Raw genomic sequence first — 23817 nt, 5'->3', positions numbered from 1 at the left:
TAGAACAGGAGTTCCCAAGCTGGGGTCCACAGACCCCTCAGTTAATGTAGTGGGTCCGTGGCATAAAAAAGTTTGCGGGCCCCTGGTTTAAAGGGATATGAGCCAAATTGCTGACAAATAGGACTAGCTAGGTGGTGAATTATCAAATACTAATAAAATTTACTTGAAGTAAATATATTATTTGCTCATAAATTTACTTTGGCTGGGCCGAAGGCCTGTTTCCAAGATGTATTAATTCCTTGGCCCCAAGGGCAGATTAATACCTGGAAGAGCCAGGTGTGTGTAAGTGTGGGTATATAGGCCAACCATGAAGCAAAGAGAGAAGCTCTTTGTGTTTCTGACTTTTTTTATTTGCTGAAGACTAAAGTGAAATTATGACACATCAGTGATTACACATAATGGGAATATTAACAAAACCAGACTGTGACACTCTCTAACCACTGACTCAGCAGGGAGATCTCCTCATGTCATTTTCTAGGCTAACTTATTGCTATCATTACTGAGACATCTCCATGATAATTGACTAATGCAACCATTGGGAAGTGAGGTGGCAAACTAGACGGGACGTGGCTTGTTTACAACTGGTGATTCCTATATTTCATGAAGAGACGACTTTGAATTTTATTCATCCAAAAAAGAAGTTTGAAGTTGAAACTTCCAACAGCTTGCAATGATCGAGTTTAACAAATGCTTCCAACAAGCAAATGAGTGAAAGAGAGAGAGAGAGAGAGAGAGAGAGAGAGTGTCTAAAACAAGGGTTTCCAATGCTTTTTATTCCATAGACCCCTACCATTAACTGAAGGGGCAGGTTGGGACCCCCGCTGTAAAATATCAATAATTTAAGTGCCACAAGTTTATTCAGCAGCTAAATTATTCCATAAAACAAGCTCAAACATGGTTTTAGTCCTGTCCTCAGAGACCCAGAGAAAGAGATTATTACAACAAAGGGGCGGAGATGGTCAATGAGTTTGATGAACACACAAGGCAAACTTTGGTTAAAGTTAACAGCTCTAAGTAATTTATTATCAAGGTACGTGTATGTCACTATATACTACCTTGAGATTCATTTTCCGCAGACGTTTACTGGGAAAATAAAGAAACGCAACAGAGTTACGGAAAACAACACGTAAACGAACACTGACAAACAACGACGTGTAAAAGTCTAAAGAAAGAACACTGAAAACACAAGTTATAGAGTCGTTGAAAATTAGTTACAGGAAGTTAATGGGAAAGTTTCGCAAACACCAGCCAATCTCACCTGGCTGTATGTTCTCCCTCACAATGGTGACATGATCGTCTCGGTCAGGCCGCGTGTGTTCGTGCCAGAATCCAATGACATGGCCCAGTTCATGGACGACAATCCCAAATTTATCGCAGTTCTTACCGATGGAGATAGCCTGTGGTCCTCCTCCTCTTCGGCCAACATATGAGCAACAGCTGGACACAGAAGGAATGGAAGAGTTTTCATTAAAGCGAGGTAATGTTGCAGCTCTATAAAACTCTGCCTAAACCCTGGTGAGCCAACGTATGGACACTGCAGGAGTGGACTTGAGGGCGATTCGATGTAGCAGAACCAAGGCAAAGTCAGTTGAGGCAGAGCCCGGGTCTGAGAGCAAGGAAAGACTGAAGGTTTTATCAATTTAGGCACCAAGATGAATTGGAAAGGTCAGTTACGAGCTGAATCTAGGCAGCAGGGCTCTGCGGGCCGAATCGAGGAAGCAGGGCTCAGGCCCCAGATCATATCAAAGTGACAGAGCCCAGGTCAAAGAGCAAGGAACGACCGAGGCTTGGACAGCTTAAGCGCTGGGCCAGATTGAAAAGATCAGGGTGTCAAGGGCTAGAGGCAAGGGATGGGACGGTTCAGTTCACTGCTCCTCGAGGTTTACTCATCTCTCCACTGAACTGAGGCTGTAGCCTGCATCTAATAAGCTGCTGAATTGGCTGCAATGATGAATGACTTCAAGACTGTGACTCACTTCTTTGTATTGTGGCAGCCGGTAAGCAAACGAATCTCAAGGTTGTATAGAACTTTGGTAATAAATGTACTTTGAACTTGGAGCATTGTGTCTGGAGCAAATTTACCAGGATCCTGCCTGGATTAAAGAGCACGTCTTACAAGAATAGGTTGAGTGAGATGGTGCTTTTCACTTCAGAGAGGAGGAGGATTGGAAGTGACCGATAGGGGTGTACAAGTGAGTCACTTATCTACCAAAAGAGAGTAAAATGAATGATTGATCCAAACAACACACACCATGTGCTGGAGGAACTCAGCAAGTCAGTCAGTACCTATGGAGAGGAACAAATAGTCAATGTTTCGGGCCGAGACCCTTCATCTGGACCGCGCCCTATATACAGTACTGCGGAAAAATCTTAGGCACATATACCTAGATAAAACTTTTGCACAATACTGTATATTGTCTTTTCAGTTACCATTTAACACTTGATACCAATGAGCGAATGCAAAGCTAAATACTCATTTCTGTTTCCCAACCACTTTTCTATTTGAATCAATATACAGTACTGTGCAGAAGTTTTAGGCAGCCTGGGAGAGGTTTCACTGCGAACGTAATGGTCTTTCTGTAGAAGCGGTGTTGGGTTATGCTAGGAGATAACGGCTGCTTTGGAATGTGAGCCACCCAATGACGGGAGTGTGTTTTCGTGCCGCGTGCCTGACACCGACCGGGGTGAGCTGGGTCTTTTGCTCGGCGGGAGATGGAGAGAGAAGACGCCGGAGAGAAGCAGAGCCAAGATCTGACGAAGGCCGGGGAGATCGAAGGAGGATCGGTGCAGGGGAAACTGGGAGCTCCAATTTGTGCACATTAGACTGTTCCATTAAAATGGTCTCTTCTCTTTATTTGCTTTTCCTTTGCTGATCCTTTAGTCAAATTAAGAATTATAAAGCTAAATCATTTAATTGTATAGGGTGTACTGTCTGTTATTTCGTGATACTAAGATGTAACGGGGTAACAAATCAGGCAGCATCCACACAAACAGGGGGTTTTGGGTGAGTTTACACCTCAATCTCACTCGTTTGGCGGGGCCAGAGATTGTCTTCCCTAGACCGAACCTGAGTATTACCTATTTATGTGTCTAAGACCTTTGCACAGTACTGTATACCCTGGTGAAGGCTATTAACCCAAAATATTGACTGATTATTCCTCTCCATTGATGCTGCCTGACCTGCTGAGTTCCTCCAGCATTTTGTGTGTGTTACTCTGACCATAGACGCTGTCTGACCTGCTGAGTTCCTCCAGCATTTTGTGTGTGTTACTCTGTCCATAGACACCGTCTGACCTGCTGAGTTCCTCCAGCATTTTGTGTGTGTTACTCTGTCCATAGACGCAGTCTGACCTGCTGAGTTCCTCCAGCATTTTGTGTGTGTTACTCTGACCATAGACGCTGTCTGACCTGCTGAGTTCCTCCAGCATTTTGTGTGTGTTACTCTGTCCATAGACGCTGCCTGACCTGCCGAGTTCCTCCAGCATTTTCTGTGTGTTACTCTGTCCATAGACGCTGTCTGACCTGCCGAGTTCCTCCAGCATTTTGTGTGTGTTACTCTGACCATAGACGCTGTCTGACCTGCCGAGTTCCTCCAGCATTTTGTGTGTGTTACTCTGTCCATAGACACTGTCTGACCTGCCGAGTTCCTCCAGCATTTTGTGTGTGTTACTCTGTCCATAGACACTGTCTGACCTGCCGAGTTCCTCCGGCATTTTGTGTGTGTTACTCTGACCATAGACACTGTCTGACCTGCCGAGTTCCTCCAGCATTTTGTGTGTGTTACTCTGTCCATAGACACTGTCTGACCTGCCGAGTTCCTCCGGCATTTTGTGTGTGTTACTCTGTCCATAGACGCTGTCTGACCTGCTGAGTTCCTCCGGCATTTTGTGTGTGTTACTCTGTCCATAGACGCTGTCTGACCTGCTGAGTTCCTCCAGCATTTTGTGTGTGTTACTCTGTCCACAGACACTGTCTGACCTGCTGAGTTCCTCCAGCATTTTGTGTGTGTTACTCTGTCCACAGACACTGTCTGACCTGCCGAGTTCCTCCAGCATTTTGTGTGTGTTACTCTGTCCATAGACACTGTCTGACCTGCCGAGTTCCTCCGGCATTTTGTGTGTGTTACTCTGACCATTGACACTGTCTGACCTGCTGAGTTCCTCCAGCATTTTGTGTGTGTTACTCTGTCCATAGACACTGTCTGACCTGCTGAGTTCCTCCAGCATTTTGTGTGTGTTACTCTGTCCATAGACACTGCCTGACCTGCTGAGTTCCTCCAGCATTTTGTGTGTGTGAGATTTCCAGCTTCTGCAAAATCTCTTGTGTCTACAGTTGATACAGCCACTAGCGATGTACCTACCCTCATCAACTGAGTGAAGTAACAATAGAGAAGGGAAACAGTAGGCGGCCTGATCAATTCTGCCCAATTTTCGCAATTATCTAGTTCAAAGAACAGCATCATAAAAATTTCTCCAATTTTCTCCTTCATTCAATTTACACTCTGTCTCCCTGGTAACGTTTCAGAAGAGACTCCAACACAAGAGAAGCTGCAGATATTGAAAATCCTGAGCCATGCACACTCAAGATGCTGGAGGAACTAAGCAGGTCAGGTAGTACCTATGGAGAGGAGTAAACAGTCCACGTGTCAGGCTGAGACCCTTCTTCAGGACTGGAAAGGAAAGGGGAAGAAGCCAGATTAAGGTGAGGAGAGGGAAGGGTACAAGTTGGCAGGTGACAGGTGAGATCAGGTGGAAGGGTCAGAGATGGGAGGATGTTTTAAGAAGCTGGAAGGTGATAGGTGGAAAAGATAAAGAACTGGAGAAGAAGGAATCTGATAGGAGAGGACAGTGGTCCATGGGAGAAAGGGAAGGAGGAGGGGCACTAAAGGGAGGTGATGGGCAGGGGAGGAGAAACTCTGCTCGACTCTCCCTTCTGCCTTTTTCCATTCCCCATTCCGGTTACCCTCTCACCCCTTCTCTTCCCCGTTATATCATATCAGATTCCTTCCTCCCCAGAACCTTACTTATTTACTATCTTCAAAATGTACAAGCTCCAAACATGATTACATAGAACATAGTCCCTGCCATAAATGTCAACTAATATTTCCTTAGGATAGCTTCTGGCTTAAGTAGATGGAAGAGAGAGAGGAAAGGAGAGAGGGGAGAGAGAGAGAGAGATGAGGGAGATAGGAAGGGGGAGAGGGAGAGAGAGAGAGGGAAGAAAGAGGAGAGGGAGAGAGAGGAGTGGGAGAGAGAGAAGAGAGGAGAGGGAGAAGATAGTGAGAGGGAGAGGAGGGAGATAGGGAGAGGGAGAGAGAGGGGAGGAGAAAGAGGGCGTGAGAGAGGCAGAGAGACAGACAGAGAAGGGGGAGAGAAAGAGAGAGTTTAGCAAGAGAGGAGAGAGAGAAAGGGGGAGAGGGGGAAGGAGAAAGGGGGAAGGGGAGTGGGGGGTGGGGGAGAGGGTGAGAGGGAGAGGGGGAGAGGAGAGGGTGAGAGGGTGAGAGGGAGAGGGGAGAGGGTGAGAGGGAGAGGGGAGAGGAGAGAGTGAGAGGGAGAGGGGGAAGGGGAGACGGCCTGAGGGGAGAAGGCAGAGGTGAATAGGGAGCAAGAGAGGGTAGAGGAGGAAAGGGGAACAAGAGGGGAGAGGGAGAGAAGGAGAGAGGGGAGAGGGAATGTAGAGGGGCAGAGGGGGAGAGGGGAGCAAGAGGGGGTAGAGGGAAATGAGCGGGGGAGAGCTGAGTGAGAGGGGAGGGGGAAGAGGGATAGAGGAGGCAAAGGAAGCAAGACGGAGAGTGGGAGAGGTGAGCAAGGGGAGAGAGAGGGAGAGGGAAAGGGGAGTAAGAGGGGGAGGAGAGAGAAGTGTGTGAGAGGGAGAGGGAGAGTGAGAGAGAGAGAGATGATCTTATTACAATTATTACATGGAATTTACGGCACAGAAGCGGTTGGCCCAGCTGCTCTGCAGGTACTTGGACTGTATTTGAACCACCCCTGCCCAACTTAATCTCATCCCTTATCAAAATTTTGTTCAAATATATCATACAATAGAAAAGGCATCAGATAATTCACTATTTATCAGAATATGAAACAGACTGATACATTTTACTCATTTTAACCATCCCTTCATCCCTTTGAATGAAGGAACTTGCAGTAGAGAGCTACTCTCATCACAGTGGGTGTGGAGCCACACATCGGCCAAACTACGCGCGCGCGTGTGTGTGTCTGTCTGTGTGTGTGTGTGTTTGCGTCCGTGTGTGTGTGTGTGTGTGTGTCTGTGTGTGTGTGTCTGTGTCCGTGTGTCTGTCTGTCTGTGTCTGTCTGTCTGTGTGTCTGTGTGTGTGTGTGTTGTGGCAGAGAGAAGAATAAATACAAGCGATTCTGCAGACGCTGGGAATCCAGAGCCCCACGCACACAATCCTGGAGGAACTCAGCTGGTCAGGCAGCATCTATGGAACTAAATAACAGTGGACATTTTGGGCTGAGGTGTTTGGTGTAAATGCTGACTGTTTATTCCTTTCCATATATCTTGTTACACAGAAGAAGCTGTTCCTGATTTACTGAGTGTGTGTCTTCAGGCTCCTGTACCTCCCCCCTGATGGTATCAATGAGAAGAGGGCATGTCCTGGGGGGTGGGGGTCCTTAATGATGGGTGGCACTTTCTTGAGGCTTCATTTTTTGAAAACCTCCTCAATGGTGGGGAGCCTCGTGCCCATGATGGAGCTGGCCAGAATGTAAAACCCTCTGCTGCTTTTTCCGATCCTGTGCGTGGCCCCTCCATAGCAGATGGTGATGCAACCAGTTCATTTCCTTCCCTAATGGATCTCGTGCTGGTTTTCCACTGATAATCCCAAAATGTCATGGTCCTCATGCTAACAGTTGCATTTATTTGGATATGGTAATTAACTGATTTCCACAGCTGCTGCACTGAGATATGACCATACTCCAGATATCAGAAAATCATTAGCCGAGTACAACAACTACCTGCTGCAGATCCCACACCTCTACTGGGTTAAATTGCAAAGTGAGAGAATTCAGGCCAACATTTAGCTCTCTGTAATCCTGTGTAAATTGCAGGCTCTGGAACTATAGGACCATCGGATATAGGAGCAGAATTAGGCCATTTGGCCCATCGAGCCTGCTCCACCATTTCATCATGACTGATCCAATTTTCCTCTCAGCCCTAATCTCCTGTCTTCTCCCCGTATCCCTTAATGCCCTGACCAGTCAATAACCTATCAAACTCTGCCTTAAATATTTGAAAAAACTGGGCCTCCACAGCCACTTGTAGAAACAAATTTCTACAGATTTACTACTCTCTGGTTAAAGAAATTCCACCTCATCCCTACTCTACAAGGTCGCCCCTCTATTCTGAGGCTGTGTCCTCGGGTCCTAGACTCTCCCACCATGGGAAACATCCTCTCCACGTCCATTATCAAGTCTTTCATCATTTGACAGGTTTTAGTTAGATCACCCCTCATTCTTCTGAACGCTGGTACATACAGGCCTAGAACCATCATAAGCTCTTCATGTGACAAGTCATCCAATCCTGAATCATTTTTGTGAACCTCCTTTGAACCCTCTCCAGTGTCGGCACATCCTTTCCAAGATAAGGGGCTCCAAACTCCAAGTGAGGCCTCACCAGAGTTTTATAAAGTCTCAACATTACATCCTTGTTTTTATATTCTAGTCCTCTGAAATGAGTGCTAATTCATTCAACCTGCAAATGAACTTTTAGGGAATCCTACACAAGGACTCCCAAGTCCCTTTGCACCTCACTTTTTTTAAAGTTTCTCTCCATTTAGAAACCTGGAGAATAACAAAGAAGACATCATGAAAACTGCAGGCTTCCATCAACCAGTGCCTGAGAAGGATGGGCTGACAGAGCAACCAAACAGACGCTGTGGGGAAAACGCCAACCAGGAGTCCATAGAGATACAAATACACAAATGGAAAAGGAGCTGGACTGGCCACGCCTTGAGGAAGCCAACCAATACCATCACCAGGCAGCCACTAAAGTGGAATCTCCAAGGAAAGGGGGATAAAGGGATGTCCAAAGAGCACAAGGAGCAGAAACGTCGAGGTCGAAATCAGACAATGGGGACACTCCTGGTCCACCCTCGAGAACTGGCTCAGGGCAGAGAATGATGCAGATGGGAGGTCACCCATGGCCTATGCTCCACTGAGAGCTGACGACCAAGAAAAAGGAAAATGTTTTGTGCAGGTTAAAGAGTGGGTAGGAAGGCTTTTGGTCCATTGGCCTTCCTTAGTTATGAGAATTAAGTTCAAGTGCTGCAAGGTAATGTCGCAGCTCGATAAAACTCTAGTTAGACTTGTCACGTACCCGTGGGTATCTTGTACTTGTCACGTACCCGTGGTGTTGAATCTATACTGGACTTGAGGTAATGGTCTTGTGATGGTGGAGTGACGTCATTTTCCCGCCAGTAGAGGTCATGTGACAGGTTTTTTTTACAGGGTATAAAAGGAGGACCCCTCCCTGTGAGGAGGGGCAGTTTGTGGCTGGATTTGCCATTTTGACTCCATGCCACTGCGTGGTCCAATATTATGACGCAGTTCGGTTGAAAGGTGGAGTTTTATTTAATGCCTAAAGTTTAAAAGGTCATTGCCGGCAGTTTCTTTATAATACTGCCAGTTAAAAATCAGTGGAGAGTGAAGATCGGAGTTCGGGAGCCAAAAGATCAAGGAAAGTCGATTTCAACGGTGAAACAGGTTCGACCTTGTTTGATCCTCATTCGGAAGGGATTCGTTGGCTGTCCCTCTGGTAACCCCTGTGAATGGTAGCAGAAAGGGTTTGGGTACAGTTTTGTCAAGGAAAGGTCAGTGCCTTTAAGCCGTTTCATTTTCATCTTCGTAAATTCTCCGGGAAAAGTATAGTTCGACTGGGAACTGCAGCAACACGACGTGAAAGAGAATTTAAATCATCTAAAAAGTCTCTCCTTTAATGGACTGTAAGCATTTTGAACTTTTGCAATACTACTTTGAAGAACTGTTTTTGCAACATCGCTTTAAGAACTGTTTAAGCTTTATTGCTTTAAGAACTGTTTAAGCTGCTGCACAGCAGCTGATTTCTGATTACGTTAGTGGTTTGTTTACTTTTGGGAGTTTGTTTTTCAGTGTTTAATAAATGTTTTATTTGTTATTTAAAAAACCCTGCCTTACTTCTATATTTATTGTTGCTGAATCCATAACAGACTACATTATGTTCAGTTCTGATTGCTCATTATAGGAAGGTATGAAAGTTTTAGAGAGGGCACAGAGGAGATTTACCAGGATGCTGCCTGGATTAGAGAGCATGTCTTATGAGGAGAGGCTGAGCAAGCTAGCGCCTTTCTCTTTGGAGCAAAGGATGAGAGGTGACTGGATAGAAGTGTATAACATTCAAAGCTCACAGTTCATTTATCATCAAAGTATGTACAAATTATACAACCTTGCTTACAGGCAGCCCAATCAAACAAGAAAGACCAACACCCAATGAGCAGAGAAAGAGGAATAAAAATGCAAATCATGCAAACAATAACAACAAGATGATAAGAGACATAGATTGAATGTACAGTCAAACACTTTATCCCAGGTCAGAAATACAACCGGCCATAATTTTAAGCAGATTGGAGGAAAGCATGGTGGGGGCACAGGATGTTAGAAGTGGGGTACAGTATTTACGCAGAGAGTGGTGGGGTAGTGGAACGCCCTGCTAGGGGTGGTGATAGAGGCAAATAAATTGGGGCATTTAAGAAATTCTTAGATAGGGACATGGATGAGAGGAAAATGGAGGGCAATGCTGGGGGGAAGGGTCAGATTGATCTTAGAAAAGGTAATATAAACTAAACTATCATTCCAATGTGTCAGTATTTTGGTGGAATGAAGGAAATTACAATGGCTTGAGAGGGGAATTAGCTAGATTGACTGGGAGGTTCCACTAGCAGGAAGGACAACAGAGCAGCAATGGCTGGAGTTTCTGCAAAAATGAGGGAAGTGCAAGACAGATATATTCCGAATAAGGAGCAATTTTTGAATGGAAGAAGGACACTACCGTGGCTGACAAGTCAGATCCAAAATAAAATCAAAAGAGAGGACATACAAGGCAGCCAGAGCTACTGGGAAGACAGAGGATTGGGAAGCTTTTAAAAACTTGCAGAAGGAAACTAAGAAGGTCATTAGAAAGGAGAAGATGGATTATGAAAGAAAGCTAGCAACTAATATTAAAGAAGATACTAAAAGCATTTTGAAGTATATAAAGGGTAAAAGAGAGTTGAGGGTAGATATAGGACCAATAGAAAATGACACTGGAGATATTGTAATGAGAGGCACAGAGATGGCAGAGGAATTGAATGCGTATTTTGCATCATTCTTCACGGTGGAAGACACCTGCAGTATACGAACATTCAAGAGTGTTAGGGAAGTGAAGTATGTGCAGTGAAAATTACAACTGAGAAGGTGCTCAGGAAGCTTAATGGTCTGAGGGTGGATAAATCTCCTGGACCAGATGGAATACACCCTGGGGTTCTGAAGGAAGTAGCTGGAGAGATTGTGGAGGCATTAACAATGATCTTTCAAGAATCGATAGATCCTGGCATTGTACCGGATGACTGGAAAATTGCAAATGTTACTCCACTATTTAAAAAGGGTGGGAGGCAGCAGAAAGGAAACTATAGACCTGATAGCCTGACATCAGTTGTTGGGAAGTTGTTGGAATCGATTGTTAGTGATGATATTACAGGGTTCCTGGAGGCACATGACAAGATAGGCCAAAGCCAGCATGGTTTCCTGAAAGGAAAATCCTGCCTGACAAACCTACTGCAATTTTTTGAGGAAATTACAAGCAGGGTAGACAAAGGAGATGCAATAGACATGGTGTACTTGGATTTTCAGAAGGCCTTTGACAAGGTGCCACACATGAGGCTGCTTAGGAAGATAAGAGCCCACGGAATTACAGTTACTAGCGTGGGTGGAACATTGGTTGATTGACAGAAAACAGAGAGTGGGAATAAAGGGATCGTATTCTGTCTGGCTGTCGGTTACCAGTGGAGTTCCAGTGGTTGGGACCATTGCTTTTTATGATGTACGTCAATGATTTGGATTATGGGATTAATGGATTTGTTGCTAAATTTGCCGATGATACAAATATAGGTGGAGGAGCGGGTAGTGTTGAAGAAACAGAGAGCCTGCAGAGACACTCAGATAGTTTAGGGGAATGGGCAAAGAAGTGGCAAATGAATACAATGTTGGAAAGTGTATGGTCAGGCACTTTGGTGGAAGAAATAAACGGGCAGACTATTATTTAGATGGGGAGAGAATTCAAAATGCAGAGTTGCAAAGGGACTTGGGAGTCCTTGTGCAGGATACCCTAAAGGTTAACCTCCAGGTTGAGTCAGTGGTGAAAAAGGTCAAATGCAATGTTGGCATTTATTTCTAGAGGTGTAGAATATAAGAGCAGGGATGTGATGTTGAAACTCTATAAGGCACTTGTGAGACCACACTTAGAGTATCGTGTGCAGTTTTGGGCTCCTTATTTCCCATGGTAGGGGAGTCTTTGACAAGAGGGCATGACTTCAGGATTGAAGGACGTCCATTTAGAACAGAGATATGGAGAAACTACTTGAGTCAGAGGGTGGTAAATCTGTGAAATTTGTTGCCATGAGTGGCTGTAGAGACCAACGTTGGATGCACTTAGGGCAGAGATAGATAGGTTCTTGATTAGCCAGGGCATCAAAGGGTATGGGGAGAAGGCAGGGGAGAGGAGTGACCGGAAGAATTGGATCAGTTTTGATTGAATGACGGAGCAGACTCAATGGGCTGAATGGCCTACTTCTGCTTATGGTCTTTTGGCCTTATAATATTGTGGGCTGGTCTATGTACTGGAGACAGACCGCAAGTGTCATCACACTTCCAACACTAACACAGCATGCCCACAGCTTAGTAACCCTAACCTGTACGTCTTCCAAATGTGAGAGGAAACGGCAGCACCAGGAGAAAACCATGCAGTCTTGGAGAGAAGGTAAAGTTCATTACAAGCAGCGGCGGGAATCGCAGCCCGAATGGTGAGAAGGGAGAGATTTAGAAACCTAAGCGACAACTTTTTCCACCCAGAGGGTTCAGTATACAATCTTCCCACAGACCGCCATGAAATAAACAAACACCGTGGAACTCATTCAAAGAAAACATCCAACATTCAACACGCAAAAACAAATAGTGCAAATGGCAAAGTAACGAGTCATTGAAACTACATAAGAACATAGGAAATCGGAGCAGGGGTCGGCCATCTGGCCCATCGAGCCTGCCCCGCCATTCAATAAGATCACGGCTGATCTGTCCGTAAACTCAGCTCCATCTACCTGCCTTTTCCCCATAACCCTTAATTCCCTTACAACGTAAAAACCTATCTAACTATTTCTGAGATAAGGACTGCTTCCCTGGAAGAGAATGTTTAATTTAGTTCAGTTCAGTCTAATCTAGCACTATGTTATTTGTTGACTGCAGGCCACCGAGCCAGTCCGACCCAATGAAAATCAGACAAAGTAGCAATAAAAAATGCAACCAGACTCCAGGAACACGTCACAACATGAGCGACAGAGCCCAGTCTACACACATATCTATTAAATCTTGCCCTAGACCCAGGACTCTGGAATCATCTGCTGGCAGCAGAGTGAGAGGAAGATCAAATGTGGGCACTTTTCTCCAGCGGCCGTAAGAGAGAGACCAGTCAGATGGCGCAGAACACCCGCTCACCCTCTGCTCCCATCCTCATTGATTTCAATCGTACTCGACACTTTAATCAGCGAGATGGGCTAAAAATGGAGTCGATCGTGGGCTTGTGCCTGTCTCCTGCCCACTCCGCTCCAAACCACACCGAACTCCCTAGGAGATAGCAAAGCACCAGATGGCTAACCGGGCTGAAAACACACAATCGAAGTGTAAATCACAGGTTCCAACAGTAGCAGAATCATTTTTGAAAGAAGAAGAAGTAAAAGGATTAGTTTCATGAAGTGTCTGAAGGACATTGCCGTTGGTTGTGTTGTCCACTGGTGCCATCCTCTTCATTCTCCTGGTTGAGGGATGTGAAGGCAAATGGGGCTCTTGGTCAGCATGGAGCAGTTGGGCTGAAGGGCCTGTTTCATTGCTGTATGACTCTATTGAAATAAGGAACGGATGAGTTAAGGTGTTGTCTGCGTTACCTGAGTTGAACACGACAGGACAAAGGGTTGAATGTTTTCCATTCATGTGACATGGCCAATGTGAGAAGAGAGCAACCAGTTGACATTTCAGGCCGAAGCCCTTCATCAGAACTAGAAAGGAAAAGGGAAGAAGCCAGAATAAGAAGGTGGAGGGAGGGGAAGGAGTACAAGCTGACAGATGATAGGTGAGAACAGGAGAGGGGAAGGTGGGTGGGTGGTGGAGGGGACGAAATAAGAAGCTGAGAGGTGATAGGTGGAAGAGGTAAAGAGCTGAAGAAGAAAGAATCGGATAGGAGAGGACAGTGGACCGTGAGAGAAAGGGAAGGAGGAGGGCCACCAGGGGGAGGTGGTGGGCAGGTGAAGTGAGAGGGGAGCTAGAATGCGGAATGGAAAAACAGCAAAGGAAGTGGGGGGGTTTAAATTACCAGAAATTAGAGAAGTTGATATTCAGGCTTTCAAATTTGAGGCTACACAGGCCCAGTATGAGGTGTTGCTAGAGGAAGCAATGGATCAAAATGTCAGAACGGGAATAAGAGGTAGAAATTAAAATGGGTGGTCTTCAGGAAAATCAGGTTGGCCATGGATCTCAAGAGAGTGAATTTGTTGAATACCTAAGAGATGGCTTTTTAGAGCAGTTTGTTGTTGAGCCTACTAGGGGATCAGCTATACTGGATTGGGTGTTAGGGAGGCAATTAAGGAGCTTAAGGTAAAAGAACCCTTAGGAACCAGTGATCACTGGTTCAACTTGATTGAGTTCAACTTGAAATTTGGTAGGGAGAAAGTAAAATCTGATGTAGCAGTATTTCAGTGGAATAAGGGAAATTACAGTGGAATGAGAGAGGAGTTGGCCAAAGTAAATTGGAAGGAGCTGCTGGCAGGAATGTCAGCAGAGCAGCAATGGTGTGCGTTTCTGGGAAAAATGAGGAAGGTGCAGGACACACGTATTCCAAAAATAAAGAACTACTCAAATGGTAAAATAGCATAACCGTGGCTGACAAGGGAAGTCAAAGCTATTGTAAAAGCAAAAAAAAAAGGCATACAAAAAGCAAAAATCAGTGGAAAGACAGAGGATTGGGAAGTTTTTAAAAACCTACAGAGAGAAACTAAAAAAAAAATCACAAGAAAGGAAAATATATATTTTATATAAATGTAAATTATGAAAGCAAGCTAGCAAATAATATCAAAGTGGATAGTAGAAGTTTTTTCAAGTATATTAAAAGTAAAAGAGAAATGAGAGTGGAAATAAGACCACTAGAAAATAAGGCAGGAACAATAATAACGGGGGACAAGGAGATGGCAGATGAACTAAGTGAGTATTTTGCATCAGTCTTCACTGTGGAAGACACTAGTAGTGTGCCTGACGGTGAAGGGAGCAAGGGAGAGAAGTGGGTGCGGTTACTATTACAAGGGAGAAGATGCTCAAAAAGCTGAAAGACCTAAAGGTACATAAGTCACCTGGACCAGATTAACTGCACCCTAGGGTTCTGAAAGAGGTGGCGTTAGAGATTGTGGAGGCATTAGAAATGATCTTTCAAAAATCATTGGACTCTGGCATGCTGCCAGAGGACTGGAAAATTGTAAATGTCACTCCACTCTTTAAAGAAAAGAGGAAGGCAGCAGAAAGGAAATTATAGACCTGTTGGCCTGACCTCAGTGGTTGGGAAAATGTTGGAGTCAATTGTTAAGGATGAGGTGATAGAGTACCGTAGATTCCGGACTACAGAGCGCACCTGATTTTTAGCCGCTGGCACTAATTTTAGAAATAAAATCATTTTTTTAAATGTAAAGGCCGCACCGGATTTTAGGCCGCACCGGATTTTCGGCCGCAGGTGTCCCACGTTGTAATATGAGATATTTACACAGAAAGATATTACACGTGAGGATTTTTTTAACTTTTAATTAAATCCATATGGTAACAAAAACAAATACATATTGCAAATGCTTTTTTTCGAACCGTGCCCGTACGCGGCTACTTTTAAATATACGTTGCGTATACTTCTTTACTGAACAACATTCCAATATCTCCTAACGACTGGTAAAAAATATATATACTGCAGCCTACCAGGAAAAGTTATTGATACCTTTAACTTAAAAGCAGAGTTCGCTCGGATCCAAAGCCGCTCGCGTAATGCCGCTCCCCCCCTCCTTTCCGTTTCATCGCAAACGGCATTTTCCCACAAGACGCCGCGAAACCGGGTGTGTCGTCATAGCATCCCGCGATGTAGTACAGAAAACAAATATAGTTTAAACTAAGAGGGTAGGTAGCACAATGCTTCGAGTGTTTTCCATGTTGATGAGGGTGAGTACAAATGACTGATTTACAATAATTTAATTGTGAAAGTGCGCTTGATTTATCGTACAATTTCATTGGACCTCTGTGAACTACTCATCAATTTTATTGGTCTACTGTTACGAGGCAAAATGTTTACGAGGCGGCATGAAAAAAACCTTGCATTAGCCGCTCTGGATTATTGGCCGCAAAGTTCAAAGCTGTTCAAAATGTGGGAAAAAAGTAGCGGCTTAAAATCCGGAATCTACGGTACTTGGTGACACAGGACAAGATAGTACAAAGTCAGCATGGTTTCCCTAAGGGAAAATCCTGCTCTGAAGAATCTGTTGGAATTCTTTGATGATAGATAAAGGGGATGTAATGGATGTTGTATATTTGAACTTTCAGAAGGCCTTTGACAAGATACCACACATGAGACTGCTTACCAAGTTAAGAGCCCATGGTCTGACAGGAAAGTTACTAATATGATTAGAGCATTGGCTGATTGTTAGGAGGCAGCGAGTGGGAATAAAAGGATCCTCCTCTGATTGGCTGCCAGTGACTAGTGGTGTTCCGCAGGGGACAGTGTTGGGATGACTTGTTTCTATGCTGTATATAAATGATTTAGATGATGGAATAGATGACTTTGTTGCCAAGTTTGCAGATGATACGAAGATTGGTGGAGGGGCAGGTAGTATTGAAGAAACAGGTAGAATGCAGAAGGACTTAAAACAGATTAGTAGAATGGGCAAGAATGTGGCAAATTAAATACAATGTTTGAAAATACATGGTCATGCACTTTGGTAGTAGAAATAAATATGCAGACTATTTTCTAAACATGGAGAAAATCCTGGAATCTGAGACGCAGAGGAACCTGGGAGTCCTTGTGCTGAACACCCTGAAGATGAATTTGTAGTTCGAGTCGGTGGTGATGAAGGCAAATGCCATGTTAGCATTCATTTCAAGAGGTCTAGAATACAAGAGCAAGGATGTGATGCTGAGGCTTTATAAGGCACTGGTGAGGCCTCATCTTGAGTGTTGTGAACAGTTTTGGGACCCTCATCTTAGAAAGGATGTGCTGGCATTGGAGAGGGTTCAGAGGAGGTTCACAAAGACTATTCCAGGAATGAAAGGGTTATCATACGAGGAACGTTCAATGGCTCTGGGTCTGTACTCGCTGGAATTCAGAAGGATGGGGGGGGGAGGGGATCTCATTGAAACCTTTCTAATGTTGAAAGGCCTAGACGGAGTAGACGTGGAAAGGATGTTTCCCATGGTGGGGGAGTCTAGGACAAGCCGGCACAGCCTCAGGATAGAGGGGTGTGCTTTCAAAACAGAGATGCAGACAAATTTGTTTAGCCAGAGGGTGGTGAATTTGTGGAATTCCTTGCCATGTGCGGCTAGGGAGGCCAGGTCGTTAGGCGTATTTAAGGCAGAGAATTAAAGGTTCTTGATTGGACATGGTATCAAAGGTTACGGGGAGAAGGCCAGGAACTGGGGTTGAGGAGGAGATTAAAAAAATGGATCAGCTATGACAGAATGGCAGAGCAGACTCGATGGGCTGAATGGCCTAATTCTGCTCCTATGTCTTATGGTCTAATGGAAAGCCTGCCTTCTAAGGTAAACAGAGCAATGGTGCTCAGTGAAGTGGTTCCCAATCTGTGTGAGATCTCGGTGATGTAGAGGAGGACATCACTGGAACGCAGATGACCCTGACAGACTAGCCGCTGAACCATCTCCCATGGATGGACTATTTGGGGCCCTGAATGGTGATGAGGGGGGAGGTGCAGGGGCATGTGCAGTACCTGTCTCACTTGCAGGGATAAGTGCCAAAACAGAGATCAGTGTGGAGAGATGAGTTAACAAGCGAGTCTTGCAGAGACCCCCAAGATTTTACGATGTTCTTCCATTCGTATGTATCGTCCATCTGTTCCTATGGATTCATGTGACCCTGATTGGGGGCTAAGCAGGTGTGTGTACAGAACTCTGAGATTCGTCTTCCTGCAGGCAGCACGAAACAAAGGTGACCTGCAGGCTAGCAGAGGGAAGGAGGGAGCATATTAACTCTTCGTCTTGATGACAAACCATGAAGCACCGCTGACTTCTACACAACGGGCCACATCTATTGCTTATGAAAAGGTATTTCTTTCACAGCTGGATCCTTGGGGAAACCATTTTGTGTTTGTGATTGTGGCGGCAGGGCCTCGGCCCGACAGTCTGAGTGACCTGAGGCTTGGATGATTTAAGCACTGGCCAGATTGAAAAGGTCAGGGTGCCGGGGCCAGAGGTGAGGGACAGACAGGTGGTCAGCTCGCTGCTCCAAGAGCCTTACTCATCTCTGCGTGGAACTGAGGCTGTGGCCTGCAACTAATGAGCTCCTGAATCGGCTGTGGGACTCAACTTGTGAACTTCAGTTCTTAATGGTACTTGCTACTTTTATTGTTTGCACGGTCTTTTTGCACATTTGTTGTCTGACAGTCTCTTTTTAATGGGTTCTGTCAGGTTTCTTTGCTTCGTGGCTGCCCGTGAGGAGACGAATCTCAACGTTGTATATCAGGTACATTGATAATAAATGTACTTTGAACTTTGACTTTGACCAAGTATGCATGACATCGTTTGACACCTTTAAGCTGGCATCTTACAGGCACTGTTACCCCCAGCGGAGGCAGGTAGGGCACTAACGGTGACACACTACTACAGCCCCCTCCTCTCAGTCTACTAACATCAAGTGAAAGCCGCAGATTCTTTCACACCGGCAGCAGGAAGAACGTGTTGACCTGATAGACCCCAATTGATTTACTCCTGGCTTAGAGCCAGCAGCGTTCGAGCTGCAGCTCTGGGAGACAGCATGACTCATGCAACGTCACGGCACTTGCATCAGCTTTAGCATTCTGGACCCACCATCGTGACCACGGTGCCGAGCAGCCGCAACAGATTGTTTTACGCCCAGGAACTGCCTTCACAACGATAACGCTACGAAATTCACAACGTGCTTCCCAATATGGCGGATGTTGATTTAATGATAACTTTCAAACACAGAGATGGAGAATGAGTGAAGGATTTGCAGAAACATGGGTGTGGCACCGAAACGCACAGGCAAATTGCTGGAGGAACTCAGCTGGTAGGGCTGTAGCGATGGAGGAGAATGAACCGGCCATGTTTTGGGCTGAGAACATTCCAGGACGGGAAAAGAAGGGGGAAAGCTAGGATAAGGAGGTGGGGGAGGGGAGAAGTATGAGGGGGCAGGTGACAGGTTGGGGAAAGGTGTTAGGAGAGGGATGGGGCAGTGGGGGGAAATGAAGTGCACAATTTGTTTGCACGTTGGGTGTTTGACGCTTTCTCGAACGGACGTCCATGGTGTTTCTTTGTTTCGTGCTGCCTGCAGGAAGACGAGTTCTGTTCTGTACACGTGCCTTGATAATAAACGGACAGTACCTTGAATCTTTGAAAAGCTGGTGGGGTGACAGGCTTAAGAGGGAGAGGTGTTTTAGGAGAAAGAATCTGATGGGAGAGGAGAGTGGACGATGGCAGAAATGGAAGGAGGAGAGGGACCAAAGGGAGGTGATGGGCAGGTGAGGAAAAGAGATGAGGTAAGGGAGGAGACAGATTGAGTACTGGAAAAAGAAGGAAGGGAGCAGCAGGAGAAATTACCAGAAGTTAGAGACATTTATGTTCCATGACTGGATTCGTTTTCCCTTAGAACAATTTAGTCTTTGCGGGGTCCTCTTGCAGTTGTGGTCCACCCTCTCTTTGCACTTTCTTCGATGAATTTATCTAGTATTTCTTGGAGCTTCTCTTTAGAAGTAGCTATCGGTGCTGTGTTGTCCATGTATCGTAGGTTGTTCAAATTGTATCCACCAATTATGATGCTTGGAATACTGCTAATTTCTCTTAGAATCTTCTCTGTTGAATAAATACGTCAGGCAAGAGAACACAACTCTGTCTGACTGCCTTCTTAATCTGCACAAGATCACTTCTCTAATTTTCAACTCTCGGTCCTGCTCTACATTCCCAATACAGGTTTCTGTGGTTGTGTCTTCCCCCACAATCTCACACCATAGCATTAGAAAGTCCCAGTACTGTCTTGAAGATCTCCTGGTTGTATTGTCATGTTCGAAGTTCCAAGTAAATTTATTATCAAAGTATGAATTTGTCACCTTGAGATTCGTTTTCTTGCCGGCATTTACAGCAAGAAAAATAGAAATACAATAAACTTACCTACTACCCTGGTTAAGATTTTTACTGCTAATGCTATAGGGTTCTTCACTTAGTAGCTCTGTAAAAGCAACGTGTCCTGCTGGTAGAATATTTTGGTTTCGGCTAAAATTAAGGGGCTATGATGTTCGATTTAGGAATGTTGTCAGGATGGTGGAATTGGGAGAAGGTTCTAAGGAGAGCTGGGTGGAGAGAGATTTGTGAAGGACACTAGCAGGGGTCGTGGTCTTTTGGCAGGACATGCGGAGAAGAGAAGATCGGGAAAGACGGCCATAGGATTAGATTCAGCGGGAAGGCGCAATTGCAAAGAGTCCCTCATGAGACAAAGGAGTCCAAGACTGGAAGCTCTACCAGTGATTAGTGATGAGAATTCAGCGCCATACCCAGCTTTTGGACAACATGATTCCACGCCATGTGCACATTTAGATCGGCTTAACTATAACGGGCCCTTTCAATTTTTTCTCTTCTTTCTTCTTTCTCTTAATAACTGTTTGATAAAGCTGAAATCAGTAAATACACTTTCTTTATAATCCTATGCGGTGTGCGATCTGTTATTTCTTGCCGACTGATAATTGTGTACGGGCAGTACTTACAAAGCATTCACTCAAATCAAGGTCTCTTAATCAAAACATCCCAACCTTCCCGTTTGGCTGAATCCCAGCTCATACCGACCTTAGATGTATATTGTTTATGAAAGGTGGCCTTGTCACCTCTGAGTCACGTGGCTGATCGCAGAGCTGGCTAACAAGACAAGCTTCCATACAGGTTCGGTGGGGGCGGGGGGGGGGGGGGGGGTCACACTTATGAAACATAAAGACTGACAAACAACCAATGTGCAAACAAAGACCAGCCGTTCAGCTTCATAAACTGCAGATACTGCACACACAGACGTTGCCTTGTCGTTCTGCTGCTGTCGTGCTGAGTGTGTGAACACCAATGTCTTCCCCGGTAATGGGTCCTAAACCAAACAGGGTCACTCAGGCTGGTTTGTTGGTGCCTTCCCCGCCATACACTGCGAAATATTACACGTCTTTAGTAATGAGGGTGTGTAAATGTGTATATGTTGTTTCTATATTGTATTTAAGGTATATACTTCAGTTTATTTTGTATATTAATCGTAACTACATTGTGGGGTACATCCTATTCTGATTCATGTGTTAACTTTGTTGGTAATTAAAGAAGACATGTTCTCGTGCTGAATGAGAAGCTCACCGCCCTCAGTGAATGAGAGATGTGGGCTGGCAGGAGTTCACGCTCGACAAAAATAGTAAGGTAGCACACACAAGATGCTGGGGGAACTCAGCAGGTCAGGCAGCAGCTATGGAAATGAATAGATAGTCGGTGTATTGAGACAAAACCCTTCTTCAGGATCTGAGAAGGAAGGGGAAAGAAGTGTGTTGCTTTGGGTTTCCAACATGAGCAGACTTCCTCGTGATTAAAAATAGTACGGTGCTATTTTTGGGTTTCCTGGTAGATGTATTTTTCTAAATATTGCCAGCTTTCTTTTTGCTAGTTTCACTAATTCTTGTCAGTTTGATTTTTCATGCACCTAATAAACAGCTTTGCGCTAAAATGCTAAGCAACCCCAGCCGCCTTTTTCCTTTGGTCATAACCCACGTATCCAACACACACGTGTAATACTGGAGGAACTCAGCAAGTCAGGCAGCAACTACGAGGAGGGATAAATCGTGCCGAGGCCCTTCATCAGGACTTCAGTCGTCACGGTTACTTACCCACAGGGCCTGTAGGTAAAAACAATGTAGCTCTCCTCGTCTGTGCGCTCCAGGAAAGTGACGCAGGTATGCTTCTCCCAATGCCTCATTGCTTGCCTGAAGATAGCTCGCTGACTCCCTGAGAAAGAGTACGGATCAAACTGAGAAAGCAGAGCTATTGCTGTAGGCACCGGCTTATTAAACAGATCCACATCAGTCTCGTTATCACTCACACAGTGAAATACATCATTTGCGTCAACAACCAAAACGACCCAAGGATGTGCTGGGGGGCAGCGGGCAGGCGTCACAGTGTGAGTGTGTGTGTGAGGCCTGTCCATGTGGGAGGGAGGGAGGGAGGGAGTGGGCTTGTTTTGCTGCTGTTGTTGTTTTGTTCTGTCGCTGCTTTTGTTTCGTTGCGTTGTTGTTGTTGCTTGTATTGTTCTGTTGTGGGCGCCGGATTGTGTGGAGACGCTTGCGGGCTGCCCCCAGCACATCCTCTGGTTGTGTCGGTTGTTAACGCATTTCACCGTGTGATCAATAAATGAATCTGAATATGGGCATATGCTTAATAACAAGCATATATTAACATACACTGGATTAATATACACTCGCAACTCACTTCAACTCCACCCTGAGGTACAGCAGTCCCCATTCTCTGTTTGGAACTGAAAAGAAAGGTTCCCAATGAATTTCCTTTTGGAACAGTCAGCAACAACCTCACACTTATAGCCTCCAAGGTTCGGACCCCCTCGCAGTGCTGAGGGTCTTGGCTACCCAATCAGTCTCTGCTGATGACATTCTTTCTCAATCCAATTGCCAGTTCCGGGGAATACGCACCTTTCCTAAAGCTTGGAAGCATAAATTTGGCAGAAACATGCGCGACCGGGCAGCACGGTAATGTAGCAGTTCGTGCAACTGCAATCAGGGTTCAGTTCGCCCCGATACATGTGAGGAGTTTGCACGTTCTCCCTGTGATCGTGTGGGTCTCCTCCGGGTACTCTGCTTTCCTCCCGCAGCCCAAAGGCGTACGGCTAGGTTTAAGGTTAGTACGTCATGGGCGTGCCATGTTGGCGCCAGACGCGTGGCAACACTAGCGGGCAGCCCTCAGCAAATCCTCAGGCAGGGTTGGTCACTGTCGCTAAACAACACACTTCACTGAAAGTTTCCATGCGTTTGTGACAAATAAAGCTCATCTTTAATTGTGGAATTACCTACGTGTTATGTTTTGTATCGTTAAAATATTAAACTAATTCTGGGAATGTGGGTCTAACTTCATGTTTACTGTAAGCGAGGTACACACATTTATCACATGGCAGCGTGATGACGTATGCAGTTCACATACTTAAACCCGTAATGGGTTATTTAAATGAACAAAAATGCATAACTGACCAAAATATATATATATACACATACATACATACATACCTACACACAAGATTACTCAAATATAACTGAAATATTAAATACACAACATTATGACCCTGACTCTAAGAGTTGCCTGACTGAGTCAGAAGTGTGACTCACCAGTAAAGTTTCCACCAATCACGTAAGGAATCACCCCTTCAGGCCAGACGCGCTCAGGCCGGGAAGTGGAGGCTCGTCGTACTCGACTCCGAGTTTCGTTCTTCCGGGACTTTCTGACCCTCCGCCGAAGACCCTTCCTGTTGCCTTTCCGGGCTCGGTTACCTGCACGCAAGGAGAAAAGGGTCTCCAGTCTTCCACCTGCTCAATACTTCTGTCAGAAGTAATCCGTGCAGGAAATAGTTCTGGGTATAGAGAGGGTAGGTGCAAGCAGGCATTTTACACTGGGGTTGGGTGAGACCACAGCTAGAGGTCACAGGTCAAGGGTGAAAGGTGAATTATTTATGGGGAACCTGAGTGCGAAACGTCTTTGCTCAGCGGGTGGTGTGAAAGAGCTCCATGTGGAAGTGGTGGTGAGGTTTAGTTGCCCCATTTAGGAGAAGTTTGGATAAGTACATGGTCTGGGTGCAGGTCGATAGGGATCAGGCAGAATGGTGGTTCTGTATGGACCTAGATGGGCCGAATGGCTTGTGCTGTAGTGTTCTATCAGTCCATAAACAAAGGCTAACAAACAATCAATGTGCAAAAGAAGACAAACTGTGCATCTAAAGTCACTTATGCATTAGTTAAAGATGGGAGATCCTTTCCCGACCAGATGGATTTTCAACAACAATTTGGTAATTTCATAGTTATCATTAACCATAACCAGCAATTTAATATAAAGTATATTTTATTAACTGTGCTTAAACTGTCCAGCTGCTACAGTGGAATTTGGATTCAAGTCATTAGTTCAGGCTTAATTATCCCTGCAACATAATAACTATGTTCCCAGACCCTAAACTGATTCATTAAGATTTTTTTCCCGATGTCAGTGCAACTCTAGACATTTGAGAGGATATGGGAGCCTTTTCAAT

The 23817-nt window shown here is 45.2% G+C and overlaps 1 protein-coding gene across 1 annotated transcript in view; it reads right to left on the bottom strand.

Moving 5' to 3' along the window:
* LOC140735902 (bone morphogenetic protein 1-like) overlaps positions 1–23817 on the bottom strand; it is a 275011-nt gene that overhangs the window by 115728 nt on the left and 135466 nt on the right. Inside the window, exons 4-6 of the mRNA XM_073061499.1 lie at positions 22907–23068; positions 21404–21521; positions 1259–1437 (exon numbers count right to left, since the gene is read on the bottom strand). Coding sequence (XP_072917600.1) covers positions 1259–1437; positions 21404–21521; positions 22907–23068 — 459 coding nt within the window. The remainder of the gene's footprint in view (positions 1–1258; positions 1438–21403; positions 21522–22906; positions 23069–23817) is intronic.

Source organism: Hemitrygon akajei, chromosome 1 (genome assembly GCF_048418815.1).
Source record: "Hemitrygon akajei chromosome 1, sHemAka1.3, whole genome shotgun sequence".
Taxonomy (NCBI): domain Eukaryota; kingdom Metazoa; phylum Chordata; class Chondrichthyes; order Myliobatiformes; family Dasyatidae; genus Hemitrygon; species Hemitrygon akajei.
The sequence above is the reverse complement of the archived record's forward strand: the minus strand, read 5'-3'. Positions and strand labels throughout refer to the sequence as shown.